The sequence below is a fragment of the Saccopteryx leptura genome, chromosome 11 (assembly GCF_036850995.1).
Source record: "Saccopteryx leptura isolate mSacLep1 chromosome 11, mSacLep1_pri_phased_curated, whole genome shotgun sequence".
Taxonomy (NCBI): domain Eukaryota; kingdom Metazoa; phylum Chordata; class Mammalia; order Chiroptera; family Emballonuridae; genus Saccopteryx; species Saccopteryx leptura.
In genome coordinates this window covers 19,601,169-19,618,996 of record NC_089513.1, presented here as the reverse complement: position 1 = coordinate 19,618,996, position 17,828 = coordinate 19,601,169, and the positions used below count along the sequence as shown (strand labels likewise).

The window sequence follows — 17,828 nt, the reverse complement described above, 5'->3', positions numbered from 1 at the left end:
GTCATGCTTGAAACTTCTTTCCACCAGGAGGAAAGCAAAACCGGCTGCCTGTCCTTCATGTTGGGCTCCTGTGTGCTCTTCATACCTTGTGCTGGGGTCCTGTGTGCTCCCCGTCCTGTATGCTGGGGTCCTGTGTGCTCCTCATCCCTTGTGCTGGGGTCCTGTGTGCTCCCCGTCCTGTATGCTGGGCTCCTGTGTGCTCCTGTCCTGTGTGCTGGGCTCCTGTGTGCTCCCCGTCCTGTGTGCTGGGGTTCTGTGTGCTCCCCGTCCTGTGTGCTGGGCTCCAGTGTGCTCCCCGTCCTGTGTGCTGGGCTCCAGTGTGCTCCCCGTCCTGTGTGCTGGGCTCCTGTGTGCTCCTGTCCCGTGTGCTGGGCTCCTGTGTGCTCCCCGTCCTGTGTGCTGGGCTCCTGTGTGCTCCCCGTCCTGTGTGCTGGGCTCCTGTGTGCTCCTGTCCTGTGTGCTGGGCTCCTGTGTGCTCCCCGTCCTGTGTGCTGGGGTCCTGTGTGCTCCCCGTCCTGTGTGCTGGGGTCCTGTGTGCTCTCTGTCCTGTGTGCTGGGCTCCTGTGTGCTCCTGTCCTGTGTGCTGGGCTCCTGTGTGCTCCTGTCCTGTGTGCTGGGCTCCTGTGTGCTCCTGTCCTGTGTGCTGGGTTCCTGTGTGCTGGGCTCCTGTGTGCTGGGCTCCTGTGTGCTCCCCGTCCTGTGTGCTGGGCTCCTGTGTGCTCCCCGTCCTGTGTGCTGGGTTCCTGTGTGCTGGGCTCCTGTGTGCTGGGCTCCTGTGTGCTGGGCTCCTGTGTGCTCCCCGTCCTGTGTGCTGGGCTCCTGTGTGCTCCCCGTCCTGTGTGCTGGGTTCCTGTGTGCTGGGCTCCTGTGTGCTCCCTGTCCTGTATGCTGGGCTCCTGTGTGCTCCTGTCCTGTGTGCTGGGGTCCTGTGTGCTCCTGTCCTGTGTGCTGGGGTCCTGTGTGCTCCCAGTCCTGTGTGCTGGGGTTCTGTGTGCTCCCCGTCCGGTGTGCTAGGCTCCTGTGTGCTCCCCGTCCTGTGTGCTGGGCTCCTGTGTGCTGGGGTCCTGTGTGCTGGGGTCCTGTGTGCTCCCTGTCCTGTGTGCTGGGTTCCTGTGTGCTGGGCTCCTGTGTGCTGGGCTCCTGTGTGCTCCCCGTCCTGTGTGCTGGGCTCCTGTGTGCTCCCCGTCTGTGTGCTGGGCTCCTGTGTGCTGGGGTCCTGTGTGCTCCCCGTCCTTCATGCTGGGCTCCTGTGTGCTCCTGTCCTGTGTGCTGGGCTCCTGTGTGCTCCTGTCCTGTGTGCTGGGCTCCTGTGTGCTCCCCGTCTGTGTGCTGGGCTCCTGTGTGCTCCTGTCCTGTGTGCTGGGCTCCTGTGTGCTCCCCATCCTGTGTGCTGGGGTCCTGTGTGCTCCCCGTTCTGTGTGCTGGGCTCCTGTGTGCTCCTGTCCTGTGTGATGGGCTCCTGTGTGCTCCTGTCCTGTGTGCTGGGCTCCTGTGTGCTCCTGTCCTGTGTGCTGGGTTCCTGTGTGCTGGGCTCCTGTGTGCTGGGCTCCTGTGTGCTCCCCGTCCTGTGTGCTGGGCTCCTGTGTGCTCCCCGTCCTGTGTGCTGGGTTCCTGTGTGCTGGGCTCCTGTGTGCTCCTGTCCTGTGTGCTGGGCTCCTGTGTGCTCCCCGTCCTGTGTGCTGGGGTTCTGTGTGCTCCCCGTCCTGTGTGCTGGGCTCCTGTGTGCTCCCCGTCCTGTGTGCTGGGGTCCTGTGTGCTCCCTGTCCTGTGTGCTGGGTTCCTGTGTGCTGGGTTCCTGTGTGCTGGGCTCCTGTGTGCTCCCCGTCCTGTGTGCTGGGGTCCTGTGTGCTCCCGTCCTGTGTGCTCCCCGTCCTGTGTGCTGGGCTCCTGTGTGCTCCCCGTCCTGTGTGCTGGGGTCCTGTGTGCTCCCCGTCCTGTGTGCTGGGGTCCTGTGTGCTCCCCGTCCTGTGTGCTGGGCTCCTGTGTGCTCCTCGTCCCTTGTGCTGGGGTCCTGTGTGCTCCCTGTCCTGTGTGCTGGAGTCCTATATGCTCCCCGTCCTTCATGCTGGGCTCCTGTGTGCTCCTGTCCTGTGTGCTGGGCTCCTGTGTGCTCCTGTCCTGTGTGCTGGGCTCCTGTGTGCTCCTGTCCTGTGTGCTGGGCTCCTGTGTGCTCCTGTCCTGTGTGCTGGGCTCCTGTGTGCTCCTGTCCTGTGTGCTGGGCTCCTGTGTGCTCCCTGTCCTGTGTGCTGGGCTCCTGTGTGCTCCTGTCCTGTGTGCTGGGCTCCTGTGTGCTCCCCGTCCTATGTGCTGGGCTCCTGTGTGCTCCCCGTCCTGTGTGCTGGGTTCCTGTGTGCTGGGGTCCTGTGTGCTCCCCGTCCTGTATGCTGGGCTCCTGTGTGCTCCTGTCCTGTGTGCTGGGCTCCTGTGTGCTCCTGTCCTGTGTGCTGGGCTCCTGTGTGCTCCCCGTCCTGTGTGCTGGGGTTCTGTGTGCTCCCCGTCCTGTGTGCTGGGCTCCTGTGTGCTCCCCGTCCTGTGTGCTGGGGTCCTGTGTGCTCCCCGTCCTGTGTGCTGGGGTCCTGTGTGCTCCCTGTCCTGTGTGCTGGGTTCCTGTGTGCTGGGTTCCTGTGTGCTGGTCTCCTGTGTGCTCCCCGTCCTGTGTGCTGGGTTCCTGTGTGCTGGGCTCCTGTGTGCTGGGTTCCTGTGTGCTGGGCTCCTGTGTGCTCCCTGTCCTGTATGCTGGGCTCCTGTGTGCTCTTGTCCTGTGTGCTGGGGTCCTGTGTGCTCCTGTCCTGTGTGCTGGGGTCCTGTGTGCTCCCAGTCCTGTGTGCTGGGGTTCTGTGTGCTCCCCGTCCGGTGTGCTAGGCTCCTGTGTGCTCCCCGTCCTGTGTGCTGGGCTCCTGTGTGCTGGGGTCCTGTGTGCTGGGGTCCTGTGTGCTCCCTGTCCTGTGTGCTGGGTTCCTGTGTGCTGGGCTCCTGTGTGCTGGGCTCCTGTGTGCTCCCCGTCCTGTGTGCTGGGCTCCTGTGTGCTCCTGTCCTGTGTGCTGGGCTCCTGTGTGCTCCCCGTCTGTGTGCTGGGCTCCTGTGTGCTGGGGTCCTGTGTGCTCCCCGTCCTTCATGCTGGGCTCCTGTGTGCTCCTGTCCTGTGTGCTGGGCTCCTGTGTGCTCCTGTCCTTTGTGCTGGGCTCCTGTGTGCTCCCCGTCTGTGTGCTGGGCTCCTGTGTGCTCCTGTCCTGTGTGCTGGGCTCCTGTGTGCTCCCCATCCTGTGTGCTGGGGTCCTGTGTGCTCCCCGTTCTGTGTGCTGGGGTCCTGTGTGCTCTCTGTCCTGTGTGCTGGGCTCCTGTGTGCTCCTGTCCTGTGTGATGGGCTCCTGTGTGCTCCTGTCCTGTGTGCTGGGCTCCTGTGTGCTCCTGTCCTGTGTGCTGGGGTCCTGTGTGCTGGGCTCCTGTGTGCTGGGCTCCTGTGTGCTCCCCGTCCTGTGTGCTGGGCTCCTGTGTGCTCCCCGTCCTGTGTGCTGGGTTCCTGTGTGCTGGGCTCCTGTGTGCTCCTGTCCTGTGTGCTGGGCTCCTGTGTGCTCCCCGTCCTGTGTGCTGGGGTTCTGTGTGCTCCCCGTCCTGTGTGCTGGGCTCCTGTGTGCTCCCCGTCCTGTGTGCTGGGGTCCTGTGTGCTCCCTGTCCTGTGTGCTGGGTTCCTGTGTGCTGGGTTCCTGTGTGCTGGGCTCCTGTGTGCTCCCCGTCCTGTGTGCTGGGGTCCTGTGTGCTCCTCGTCCTGTGTGCTCCCCGTCCTGTGTGCTGGACTCCTGTGTGCTCCCCGTCCTGTGTGCTGGGGTCCTGTGTGCTCCCCGTCCTGTGTGCTGGGGTCCTGTGTGCTCCCCGTCCTGTGTGCTGGGCTCCTGTGTGCTCCTCGTCCCTTGTGCTGGGGTCCTGTGTGCTCCCTGTCCTGTGTGCTGGAGTCCTATGTGCTCCCCGTCCTTCATGCTGGGCTCCTGTGTGCTCCTGTCCTGTGTGCTGGGCTCCTGTGTGCTCCTGTCCTGTGTGCTGGGCTCCTGTGTGCTCCTGTCCTGTGTGCTGGGCTCCTGTGTGCTCCTGTCCTGTGTGCTGGGCTCCTGTGTGCTCCTGTCCTGTGTGCTGGGCTCCTGTGTGCTCCCTGTCCTGTGTGCTGGGCTCCAGTGTGCTCCTGTCCTGTGTGCTGGGCTCCTGTGTGCTCCCCGTCCTATGTGCTGGGCTCCTGTGTGCTCCCCGTCCTGTGTGCTGGGTTCCTGTGTGCTGGGGTCCTGTGTGCTCCCCGTCCTGTATGCTGGGCTCCTGTGTGCTCCTGTCCTGTGTGCTGGGCTCCTGTGTGCTCCTGTCCTGTGTGCTGGGCTCCTGTGTGCTCCCCGTCCTGTGTGCTGGGGTTCTGTGTGCATCCCGTCCTGTGTGCTGGGCTCCTGTGTGCTCCCCGTCCTGTGTGCTGGGGTCCTGTGTGCTCCCCGTCCTGTGTGCTGGGGTCCTGTGTGCTCCCTGTCCTGTGTGCTGGGTTCCTGTGTGCTGGGTTCCTGTGTGCTGGTCTCCTGTGTGCTCCCCGTCCTGTGTGCTGGGTTCCTGTGTGCTGGGCTCCTGTGTGCTGGGCTCCTGTGTGCTCCCCGTCCTTCATGCTGGGCTCCTGTGTGATCCTGTCCTGTGTGCTGGGCTCCTGTGAGCTCCCCTTCTGTGTGCTGGGGTCCTGTGTGTTCCCCGTCCTGTGTGCTGGGCTCCTGTGTGCTCCCCGTCCTGTGTGCTGGGCTCCTGTGTGCTCCCCGTCCTGTGTGCTGGGCTCCTGTGTGCTCCCCGTCCTGTGTGCTGGGGTCCTGTGTGCTCCCCGTCCTGTGTGCTGGGCTCCTGTGTGCTCCCCGTCCTGTGTGCTGGGCTCCTGTGTGCTCCCCGTCCTGTGTGCTGGGCTCCTGTGTGCTCCCCGTCCTGTGTGCTGGGCTCCTGTGTGCTCCCCGTCCTGTGTGCTGGGCTCCTGTGTGCTCCCCGTCCTGTGTGCTGGGCTCCTGTGTGCTCCCCGTCCTGTGTGCTGGGGTCCTGTGTGCTCCCTGTCCTGTGTGCTGGGCTCCTGTGTGCTGCTGTCCTGTGTGCTGGGCTCCTGTGTGCTCCTGTCCTGTGTGCTGGGCTTCTGTGTGCTCCCCGTCCTGTGTGCTGGGCTCCTGTGTGCTCCTGTCCTGTGTGCTGGGCTCCTTTGTGCTCCTGTCCTGTGTGCTGGGCTCCTGTGTGCTCCTGTCCTGTGTGCTGGGCTCCTGTGTGCTCCTGTCCTGTGTGCTGGGCTCCTGTGTGCTCCCCATCCTTCATGCTGGGCTCCTGTGTGCTCCTGTCCTGTGTGCTGGGCTCCTGTGTGCTCCTGTCCTGTGTGCTGGGCTCCTGTGTGCTCCTGTCCTGTGTGCTGGGCTCCTGTGTGCTCCCCATCCTTCATGCTGGGCTCCTGTGTGCTCCTGTCCTGTGTGCTGGGCTCCTGTGTGCTCCTGTCCTGTGTGCTGGGCTCCTGTGTGCTCCTGTCCTGTGTGCTGGGCTCCTGTGTGCTCCTGTCCTGTGTGCTGGGATCCTGTGTGCTCCTGTCCTGTGTGCTGGGCTCCTGTGTGCTCCCTGTCCTGTGTGCTGGGCTCCAGTGTGCTCCTGTCCTGTGTGCTGGGGTCCTGTGTGCTCCCCGTCCTGTGTGCTGGGTTCCTGTGTGCTGGGGTCCTGTGTGCTCCCCGTCCTGTATGCTGGGCTCCTGTGTGCTCCTGTCCTGTGTGCTGGGCTCCTGTGTGCTCCTGTCCTGTGTGCTGGGCTCCTGTGTGCTCCCCGTCCTGTGTGCTGGGGTTCTGTGTGCTCCCCGTCCTGTGTGCTGCGCTCCTGTGTGCTCCCCGTCCTGTGTGCTGGGGTCCTGTGTGCTCCCTGTCCTGTGTGCTGGGTTCCTGTGTGCTGGGTTCCTGTGTGCTGGTCTCCTGTGTGCTCCCCGTCCTGTGTGCTGGGTTCCTGTGTGCTGGGCTCCTGTGTGCTGGGGTCCTGTGTGCTCCCCGTCCTTCATGCTGGGCTCCTGTGTGCTCCTGTCCTGTGTGCTGGGCTCCTGTGTGCTCCCTGTCCTGTGTGCTGGGCTCCTGTGTGCTCCTGTCCTGTGTGCTGGACTCCTGTGTGCTCCCCGTCCTGTGTGCTGGGCTCCTGTGTGCTCCCCGTCCTGTGTGCTGGGCTCCTGTGTGCTCCCTGTCCTGTGTGCTGGGCTCCTGTGTGCTCCTGTCCTGTGTGCTGGGCTCCTGTGTGCTCCTGTCCTGTGTGCTGGGTTCCTGTGTGCTGGGTTCCTGTGTGCTGGGCTCCTGTGTGCTCCTGTCCTGTGTGCTGGGCTCCTGTGTGCTCCTGTCCTGTGTGCTGGGCTCCTGTGTGCTCCCCGTCCTGTGTGCTGGGCTCCTGTGTGCTCCCCGTCCTGTGTGCTGAGCTCCTGTGTGCTCCCCGTCCTGTGTGCTGGGGTCCTGTGTGCTCCCCGTCCTGTGTGCTGGGCTCCTGTGTGCTCCTGTCCTGTGTGCTGGGCTCCTGTGTGCTCCTGTCCTGTGTGCTGGGCTCCTGTGTGCTCCCCGTCCTGTGTGCTGGGCTCCTGTGTGCTCCTGTCCTGTGTGCTGGGCTCCTGTGTGCTCCTGTCCTGTGTGCTGGGCTCCTGTGTGCCCCTGTCCTGTGTGCTGGGCTCCTGTGTGCTCCTGTCCTGTGTGCTGGGGTCCTGTGTGCTCCTGTCCTGTGTGCTGGGCTCTCTTGCAAGAGCAGCAGCAGCTGAGGGCTGCAGGCTTCCAAGGCGGCTTTCCACGCTTCAGAAGCCAAGCATCCAGGGAGACAGATCCCGTCATCTCCAGTATGGCGGCAGTGCACTGGACTTCTGACCGCCGCCCAGCGTACACCTGGAGACCAGCACGGGGTCACTGTACTGTAGCTGCCCTGGGATCTGCAGCACAGTCCTGTCTGCTGAGTTGGCTCATCAAGGTTACTACAATGGCACCCACATCCACAGACCCATCAAAGACTGTATGATCCAGGGAGGTGACCTGACGCAGACAGGTGGAGGTGGTGCATTTACCTATCTGTGCGAGCTATTTAAAGATGTACTTCATCCAGACTTAAGTTGACGGGGACTGGGATCCTTGCAATGGCCAATGCAGGGCCAAAACTGAAGGCAGCCAGTTCTTTGTGAGCCTAGCTCCCAGCCAGTGGCTTGACAACAAACACCCCAAGGCATAGTAATGGTGGATTGAGTGGGAATGGTGGAAACCAACCCAGGACCACCCTGTGGGCGATGTGAAGACCGTCAAAGCCTACCCTTCTGGGTGGTCTCGCTGCTCTCATGGGCACACCAGGTGTTCTACGATGGCTCAGTGAACCAGCCTCCAGGTGACCTAGAATGACACATGACTCTGAACTTCCTTTTGGCCTTGCAAATCACGGTGCTAAGAAGGCATGCGGTCCTGGGTGCATCAGAAATGGAAGTGTATTTTAGAAAGATGCCTCTTCCTGCTTCTCCCCAGCCAAGTGGACAGCGCATTTGCAGAGACGCCCAGCCAAGGTGGACAGTGCATTTGCAGAGACGCCCAGCCAAGGTGGACAGCGCATTTGCAGAGACGCCCAGCCAAGTGGACAGCGCATTTGCAGAGACGCCCAGCCAAGGTGGACAGTGCATTTGCAGAGACGCCCACACACAAACATACACAGGTTACTGCTCACGGCAGATGACCCTCCTGCTCCTTCTTGTGTGCACCTGCTCTCAGACGCTTGGAACAACACGAAGCCAACTCCATCACTTCAGTGTCTAAACCAAACTTCTTCTGCGAAGGTTTATGTTCCGGCCTGCACTGCAGTCTTTGGTGGCTGACGGCCACAGAACTCAAAGCCAAGTAGGATGCATCAGCCTTCTGAACCCTGACTGCACCCTGTTTCCGTCTCCTGCATTTGCTCTTCCCAGGAATGTCTGCATCTCTGTACATTTCCCCCCTCAAAGCCAGAACACCAGCACTGCTACTGCTGACACTTAGACATCCCGCGCAAAGCCACGCTGGATGCTCACCGCGTGAGAAATGCATCCGACAATCAAGTGTCTAAGAAGGTCTCAAGTAGGGAATGATAATGTATAATAATCGAGAAATGAATTTAGTAAAAGGAAGCAGAAACATGGACCATTTTTTCCCCAGGAAGAAGAAATCTGTAGTGAGCATAAGGACAGAATGTGAATTCTCCTTAGGAAGCAGTATCCCATGAAGGAGAGGTACCATTTAAAGTTATTTTTTAAACTTAAGACTTTAGAGAAACTAAGAGAGTTTATATGTTAAGTTTTCTTTTCATCTTTCTGACTTTGAGGGGGATGATGAGAGAAAGGAAGTTAATACCTATGTAATATATAGAAACTTCCTAAATAAAATACCACTGATGGTTGGGGAAAAAAAAAAAGCCAAGCACCCTGGCTTGTCATTTCTTACGGCATATCTGGAATTTAATGTCATGGAAGTCTGTCAAGCAGGGCAAAGTGGACGAGAGCTAGCGCTCTGCATGGAGAACCCGTGTGTGGTTGGGGACACACACAGGTTTCCCCTCCAGCTCACCACCTCAGCTAGTGAACACCTCCCCACCTCGCCATCTCTCCATCGCAAGATTTAATCTGCGATCTAGTTCAACCTCTCAGGTTGTCAGGCTCATCTTGATCTTTGGTGCAGGAAAAGCCTATCTCACAACTGGCTGGACCGCCTAGATCGGAGTCCCCTGGAGCGCTTGTTATACACTCCAGGCCTACCCCGTAATTATTGGACCTGAATCACAGGGAGCCTAGGGCCTGAACACTGCATGCTTTTACAAGGTGCCTGATGATGCTACATACACGTTGGTACAGAAGAACCTCTGCACTGGAAATGAAACAACCCCAGAACTGGCATGCTCCGTGAGCCTGAGGCCACGCATCAGGGGAGGCCCTAAAGTCAGGGGCGTGGCCAGGGCCTAGGGTGAGCGAGGGGACAGCATCAGGGTCTTTGCAGAGAACAAGGGACTGAAGGCATGTGTTTGGGAAGCACACTGAATCTCACTTTCAAAATAAAATGAAAATCACATTGAGCTGTACCGACTATGATATGTGCACTCTTCTGGGATGCTCTTCTTAGATAAAAGCTGCTAGTCTTTAAAAAATCAAACAAAATAGCTTCTGGTCAAGATGGCAGTGTAGGTAAACATGGTACTAGCATCCACCCAAAACCACATCAAAATTACAGTTAAACTACACAACAACCATCATTCAGAACCACCTGAAACCTAGCTGAACAGAAGTCCTACGACTAAGGATATAAAGAAGCAGCCACATGGAGACTGGGAGAAACACAAATGGGCTGGCCTCACACCCACATGTCACAGGTAAAAATCAGGGAGGCTCTCTCAGCTGCAGGGGTGCCCCTGAGGAGTGAGGGGTCCCAGCCCCACATCAGACTCCCAAGCTCAGGGTTCCAGTGCCAGGAAGAGAAGTCCCCATAACTTCTGGCTGTAAATACCAGCAGGGATTGAGGCTGACTGAGGAGGGCTGCTGGAGTCCCGGGTGATTCTCTTAAAGGGCCCCAGCATGGACTTCATCGGACTCACTCCCTCTGAGCTCCAGCGCTAGGGCAGCAGCTTGACAGGCACCACGGACATATGGGGAGGAACTGAATTGTCTGGAATAAACAGGAGACCTGCGGGCAGCTTTTTCCCAGACAGAAGTGCTGGCAGAGGCCACTGTTTCTTCGCTGAGCCCTGAGCCCTCCCTCCAGAGAGCCAGCAGAGGCGGCACCTGAGACTCTTATCAACCTGGCTATCACTGTTCACCCCACCCTGAGGATTTCCTGAGACCCTGCCCCACATAACCTGCCCATTTCCAGCAGCGTTTCCATACAAATTGCCTGTCATGGTTCATGCTTCAGACTTTCCTAAAATCTCTCAGACAAGCAGCATCTGGCCTCCAAATGCCTTGAAGCTCTTGCTTAGTGGCCACAGAGCTGGCATTAGTGGCAGCCAGCTTTGGCTCACAGCTTGATCTCTCTGGGCACTTACAATCCCAGCCCAAGTAGCACCATCTGCATATTGCTCTGTAACTCATACCAGGTGGCCCTGGGCACGGCACAGGCAGAGGCTGACCTTGGCCTGCACCTCCCAGGATACCACAGAGCCAGTCTACTTGGTAGTCGGCTTCAGACCACACCGAAGCACCACCCAACCACCTCTATGAGCAACACCCAAAAGGGGGGACTCAACAGACAACAGAGCCCTGTTGAAGCAGGTCCTGCTCCACGGAGTGGGCCCAGCAGAACAGATCCTCCTGTTGAAGCAGGTCCTGCTCCACGGAGTGGGCCCGGCAGAACAGATCCTCCTGTTGAAGCAGGTCCTGCTCCACGGAGTGGGCCCGGCAGAACAGATCCTCCTGTTGAAGCAGGTCCTGCTCCACGGAGTGGGCCCGGCAGAACAGATCCTCCTGTTGAAGCAGGTCCTGCTCCACGGAGTGGGCCCGGCAGAACAGATCCTCCTCAGTGACCATGGCCAGTCCCTGCAGCCGACTGAATGGAGGGGAAACCCCTCCCATTGACATGCCAACAGCAGCCAACACTCACCTACAACAGGTCGGTGCGCACAGCCCACACAGGGTGCGCACCTGGAGCACCCAGCTTCGGTGACCCAGCTTCGGTGCAAATAGGCCCTCCTGGACACCTACTACGTAAGGCCACCCCCTCAAGACCAGGAGATAAAGCAGCTCTACTGGATACATAGAAACAAACACAGGGAGGCAGCCAAAATGAGGAGACAAAGACATATGTCCCAAATGAAAGATCAGAACAAAACTCCAGAAAAAGTTCAACAATGAGAAGCTGTTAAAAAAAAAAAAAAAAAAAAAAAAAGCTATCTAATGAGGCAGGGACAGTAAAAGTTTGGGGAAAGTTTTAATAATCTGTAATGATTACTGGAATTAGCATGATTCTGCAGGACGTGACTTTACAAGCATCCTTCCAGATGTCTTTACATTCTCACTACATTGAAAGAAACCGAAACTAGAACTCATTGATGGAGTAGTGTGTGTGGCTTATGCAAGAAACGCAACTCAAAAAACACCAATCAGCGGATCCATGTGCAAAGAAAAGGCCATGGCCCTACATTAAAGATGGGGAAAGTCTATAGTTTAAGGTGAAATCAAACATTTGAGGTATCATCTTTTATAAGTCTCTGCTTTAACCAACTTCTTCATTAACTCTCTAAAACCCAGTCCCAATCTCTCAAATAAGAGGTCTTAATTGATTTAATCTTCACTATAATGTTGAGAAGTAAGTTTAATTATGCACATGTTATAATGCATAATTATATGGGGGCTTAGAGAAATAGAAACAATTCACCCAAAGTCAGGTAACCAGCAGCGGCAGAGTGCCAGACTCCAAAATCTGCACTTTCCGTCACTGTACACTGAGACAGGTCCTGCTCTTAGACCGTGTCCTGGGTGCTGACATACCACAGAGACACTTCAGTTGGACGCATCAGTGTCTTCCCTTCAGTCCCTCCATCCTAAAGCTCTTTGCTGACCTAATCTAATGATCTACGATCCATGTATTGATCACAGGTGGACTGATAAAGATTGGATGATTGGCATAGCTTGTGTACAGGACAAAAAGGGAGGGAGGCTAAATGGTCAACATCACCCACTTCAGCTTTACGGAGATCACCAACTCGCTCTGATATCAGTCACCAGAATGACAGCCCAGAAAAGACCGGGGCGCTGTCCTTACCTGAGGCCGGCACGTGGTGAGCTGCTGGCGCGAGGAGCTGGAGCCGGGCTCCAGGAGCCGCTCCGGGGGCGGGGACGGTAGCCGGACCGGATCACTCGGCTCGTTCTCCCCATCTCTGCGTTGCTAACACAGAGGAAGGGAAATGAGAAGGTGAAACAGGATCTGTTCAGGATAATGGGTCAGCACAGTGTTGGAAAGTGAAGGGGGGGGAAAAATTCAAAGTTTAGATTGTATGGGGGCAGGGAGGGAATTGTCCTCTGATACCGACAAGGTTGTTCTAGGCGACACAAGCATCACCTGTGCCCTTTACACCCCAAACTATGCTGAGGTGCTTTTGCTCCTTCCCCTTGCTGTGCTATCCCCTTATTCTCCCATTCCAGGTCTCACCCACACTCTCTAAAGAAAGAACTGAAATTCTGAGGCTCTTCTGCACGAAATGAAACGGCTCTGCCCAGTACCGTTCCCCGTGTCGCCACTAAGTGGCGGCATCACTCAATGGACGGGTTCCAGGCAGCGCCAACGCAAAGGCGCAGCTGTGCCTCTTGCTTCCTTAATCCTGTTAGAGTAGCATTTAATCTGAGGATGGGACACTGTGTTCCAGGCGGAGCAGCTTCATTGGGACTGATCGGTGCACCAACAACTACGACTTTAACTGTTGATGCTCCTTTCTGCTCACCAAACACCACAGGCCCCAAAAGGACTGATTTAAACTCTCAACAACATAAATAATTTACCAGTAAAACAAAACAAACTAAAAACCTCAATGTATTGGTACATACAGAATTTGGGAGCCTACCTCCCTATCACTCCGCCTTCTTTAGACTCTCCAAACACGTGCATAAATCCATTTATCAATAATTACTTATTGTCTGGCACTGTTCTGGGTAAAGTGGGTAATATGTCCTAATGGGGGAAAAAGTTACATTTTTAAAGCTCTAGAAGCATAGTGTTATGCTAATAGTAATATGTATTAAATATTTCAGACATTGGGATAAATATTACCTATACTATCTTTTTTATTTTATTTTATTTTTTCGTATTTTTCTGAAGCTGGAAACGGGGAGAGACAGTCAGACAGACTCCCGCATGCGCCCGACCGGGATCCACCCGGCACGCCCACCAGGGGCGGACGCTCTGCCCACCAGGGGGCGATGCTCTGCCCCTCCGGGGCGTCGCTCTGCAGAGACCAGACCCACTCTAGCGCCTGGGGCAGAGGCCAAGGAGCCATCCCCAGAGCCCGGGGCATCCCTGCTCCAATGAAGCCTTGGCTACGGGAGGGGAAGAGAGAGACAGAGAGGATGGGGGAGGGTGGAGAAGCAAATGGGCGCCTCTCATATGTACCCCGGCTGGGAATCGAACCCGGGTTCCCCGCAAGCCAGGCCGACGCTCTACCGCTGAGCCAACCGGCCAGGGCCTTACCTATACTATCTTGTTCAAGTCTCACAACTAAGGTGAGATAAGTACTCTTATTCGGACACCCATTTTAAGAATGGGGAAACAGACAGAGAGATGACCTTGCCAAAGGCCACGCATTTAATTAGTGGCAGAGCTGGAATTCATCCACAGGCAGACTGGTATCAGAGCTTAGATTCTTCCTCACAATGCTATGCAGTGGGCAAATTTGGGAACTCTGTCTAGGAGAGAAGCGGACAAGTATATCAGAAAGGGAGGTAGAAAGAAGAAAGTGGATGGAAAAAACCCCGATGCTTCACCCTAGTGGGATAGCTTGCATCATCCTGAAATGCAGAGGTTGCCAGTCCAGTCCCTGGTCAGGGTACATACAGGAGCAGCTTAATGTTCTTGTCCTTTTTCTCTCCCTTCCTCTCTTGCTCAAATCAATAAATAAAAATTCAATAAGAAAAAAAAAAAGAAAGAAAGCTTCTGAGAAAACATGAATAAAGGTAAAACAATACCCTCTTTGGACTGAGCCCACAGGGCCCCCCTGGTGACCTCTGTGCGTGCAATTTCAGTAGCAACAGGAAAAGGAAGCTAGCAAATCTAAGGGGCAATGTCAAAAGAGGAAACTGAGATGTCATGCTGCAAAAGGAGAGTAATAAATGGACTCGAAGAGACAGCAAGGTCAAGCAAAGGCACTTTGGTTTTCTTGTGTGCTTTTTCCAACAGACTGAAGTTCGGGCATATTAGAAAAACGTGACAAGGGAGACCTACGATGTGGTGGTGCAAGTAGTGAAGAGGGAGGTAGGAAGAGGTCAAGGACGGGATCAAGGGGTTAGGGGAAGAGTTCGCTCTGGAGAGGAAGGAGAGAGATGCCTTCCTTTTTATCTGAAACAGGGAGACGACCACAGAGCCAAAGATACATCAACAGAAAATGAGAAGGCTGAGCAAGTGCAAGCTGAAATTAGCCTTAATCTTTTCAGTAAAACCAGAAGTGGGTTATCTGCCAAGAGTGGGACTACCTCATTCACGACAAATGAACTTCTATGTCTGAAGTTTCTTTGTATGCAGGTGTTGAGACATTGGACAAAAAGTAGAGTCTTTCTCATTTTCCAAATGGGAAAACTACAGTACAGACAAGTTTTCCTGTTTGGTTCAAAGCTACAAATAAAACCAGGACAGAATGAGAATTGATACCCAGGAGCCATTCTGACCCAACTTCACCTCTATTAACACTTTCCACCAAGGCCATGGAAATAGCTCATGGCCCAGAGAGTCTCCAATACAGCACAAACCTGGAAAACATCCAAGCCAGGTCACGAAGGCCACGAGAACAAAAATTCTTGTTACATGGCCTTAGGGAATTCTTCTGAGAATCAGAGGGAAGTGTCTTTGATGATTTGACTGCAACATATACAGATGACCTGATGTCCTTCACTCACCATAACTATGCATTTTATTGTTTAATGATTCTTCATTCGCAATTAATATTTTCTTATTGTCAGAAGTAGACTGGGGCTGATACAACAGGAAAAGTCTTAAAGGGTAACTATCTAGTCTGCCTTCCTGATGAAAAGGGCAGGGGTCAACCAATCAACAATTCACTTCCGATTTAGACTTGTGAAAGGAAGACAAATGACAGTCACCCATCAAAATGGTTTCTATTCTGTGTCAGGATTTTCAGAAGACCTTCCTACTGTGATTGGTCATTGTCTAATTGGGAAACTTGTCTAAAAGGGATGCTTTTTAGCTTCTTCCTCTCATCTTCTTTATGGATATACCACCTAGCCAGACCAAACCTTCTTTTGTTTTTTACTTCCAAAAAGAAATAAAATCAGTCCCTGGCCAAGTAGCTCAGTTGGTTAGAGCATCATCCCAATATGCCAAGGTTGCAGGTTAGATCCCTGCTCAGAGCACATACAGGAATCAACCAATGAATGCATAAATAAGTGTAACAACGCGTTGATTTTTTTTCTCTTCCTCTCTCTCTAAAATAAATAAATGAATTTTAAAAAGAAATTAAAAATTGGCGGCCTCCTCAGCCACAAATTAGGAATACCAACTCTCATTCATCCACACTTCATTCTCGAAATGTTTATTGAGATCCAACTTGCAACAGGGCAAAGTGCCCAACACTCAGACTGTGCCCTCCAGGAGAACTGGTTGTGACATGGTGTCATGTGTCCATAAAAACTGATGCGTGCCATAGAGAGGAACTGACAGAGTGTAGGGTCAACAGGTGGTCCACGAGGAAATCCTTCATGAAGGAAAGAACGTCTGTACCTGGGGCTACCGGAAACAGAGCTTCGCAGGGAGTGACAGAGAAGTAAGGTATTCCAGGAGGCAGACACAGGACAGGTGACCCCAGATGAGCTAGTAACCTCAGGGCCCCCAAACTCTTTCCCTAGCCACCCACACTGATGGCAGAGCCCAGAGCTGTCCGCACTTGGTGGACAGTCCTCTTCTCAAATGTCAGGTCCCCTTTGTTTCCCACTCCATTACACATCTGGTTCGGCTGAATGTAAAAGCAATGGTCTTTGGCCTCAAATCTTTGAATAAAGTAGATGCCACATGGGGAAGCACCCGGTTTATCTGTTGGCTTCAAATCCCCTCTGGCCCAGGGAAGCAGGAGCTCCCTGGGGACTCACCTCCCAATGCCCAGATGGGGAAGCTGACCACAGGGTCTTTGGTTCTGCCACTCTGTGAACAAAAAGCCAGGTCCTTGTCCAACCCATCATCGGGATGCCTGGCCTTCTACTTCCCTGACTTCACTCCTTGACAGACATTATTAGCACCGGAATGCAAGAATGAGTTCAAGTTCTTTCACAAGTAGCCTGAAATGATCTCTAAAAGTGTTTGGTTATTCATTTGACCCAGAAAACCCCACAAAATCATACAAATCAAGGGGTTCAAATCTCCATGTTTACTTTGTGAACATCTGGGAAACTGCCCAGACCATCAAAGGTATGCATATCTGAAAAGACACCAACATTCTGAGAGATGTCACTTTGCAGAAGCAACGCCTGCCACTCCATTGTTACAATGGTCAGGGGCCTTACACAAACAATGGGGCAGGACACAAGGTCAATGGCCCCAAAGAGTGCTGAGTCTTTGCTGCACGTGTTTAAAAATGCAGAGTGGTACTGAGCTTAGGAGTTTAGATACCCCCCCCCCAAAGAATACACAAATAAATAATTAATTTTAAAATATTTAGATGTCAACTCTCTGATCATTGAGCTCATCCAGGTGAAGAAAGTTCCCAGTATGCACCCCAGACTTACAGAGCTCAGGGTCAGATTAACCCCGACATGCACCCCTCCTGCCACCCTGAGATGACCCTTACTGAAAAAGAGCAGACTGTTGACCAGAAGATAACCCCCCCAAAGCTGAAGAAACAAAAATGTATGGCCCAGGAATAAATTCAGCACAAAATAAACGCAAACCAAAGTTTAGTTTTCATTTTAAACGTGCAGGCTGAAACACCTTTCCTATCTGAGACATGAATTACTCCCACACCATCACCAATACCCTATTTCTAAAAAATAATCATAAACTTATGTAAACATTTTCAGCCCCACTGGTTACAACGATAGTAACCAATGAACTGCTGTGAACTACAATGTTTAACAGAATCAGTTGAACCCGGAAAATGCTCCATGCTGTTACCTGAGCTAGGCGATGAGGACTGTGGTCCGGCTGGCCTCTGCCTCAGAACTCACCCTGATGAAGGGCGCGTGTGACTAGTCCCGGGAACATCACTGTCCTTTAAACAAGCTGGAGCAGGCTGTAAACTGCATTTTGTCCTTGAAGATGAAACATAGAACAGATTAGAGTGTCATCAGGGGGAAAACACATAATAAGACCTTGTCAGGCTATCTGGCCCGGATAATGGCTAGAGATACACTACAGATCATGTTGCCAACTTTGGAGACTCATGTAGGTTCCTATTTCTGCAAGGGCCCAGTGAGAACCCCACAGACATGGCCCTGTGTCATTTTGTCCCTGCTTTAAACATCCCAGGGTATTTTTATGCCATTTGGTCATCTTGTCCTCCCCATCTTTAGAGGAGGAGGGGCCACTCTCATGCCTCTTTGACCAGTAGGGGACCTAAGGGGTAGGTAGAGTAAGTGGGAGATTTGCCTAAAGTCTCAAAGTGAGTTGATGAGACTGTGTCTCAGTGGTCTGCTTCCTCTCCTGCTCTGACCAGCAGAGTCATTCTGTGGATTCTGTCACCCACCTGGAAGGCCATGCGTACTCTCTGTGCCTTCCTTTCTCCAATCCCTTTTATCTCCTCTCACTTTGTTTTCCTCTCTGGGCTCTCCCCCACCATCCTCATCTCTGTTTAAGTTTGTTTGGTGTGGACATTGCATAACATGTTCCTTCCTCTCCATCTAACTAGAATTCCACTGTGTGACAAACATGTAGAAATTCTATGGTAATGAGCACGATGTCAGGTGTAATTAGACCAATAGAACAAGACACCTGTGTCTAAAAGTGCTTTACAATATGTGCCACTGCCATTAAAAATACAGTCTACTATTGGGACAGTTGACTCTTCCATGAGGAATCGAAGAAGACTATAGTAGTAGGGTATTCTTTTTTAAAAAATATTTAAGGCTCTGGCCAGTTGGCTCAGCGGTAGAGCCCAGCATGTGGAAGTCCCAGGTTCAATTCCCAGCCAGGGCACACAGG

General features: G+C 54.1%; 1 protein-coding gene across 3 annotated transcripts in view; it reads right to left on the bottom strand.

The window, feature by feature from the left end:
* The window catches only part of MRO (maestro), a 29,738-nt gene extending 12,843 nt beyond the window's left edge, over positions 1–16,895 (bottom strand). The window contains exons 1-2 of one of the 3 annotated variants that reach the window (XM_066352729.1): positions 16,803–16,895; positions 11,742–11,864 (exon numbers count right to left, since the gene is read on the bottom strand). In XM_066352729.1, the coding sequence (XP_066208826.1) occupies positions 11,742–11,854 (113 nt within the window). In that variant the 5' untranslated portion in view covers positions 11,855–11,864; positions 16,803–16,895. Of the gene's footprint in view, positions 1–11,741; positions 12,016–16,802 lie in introns of those variants that run through there. The other 2 variants (XM_066352734.1, XM_066352730.1) reach the window with 2 other exon arrangements.
* Positions 16,896–17,828: the final 933 nt, after the last annotated feature.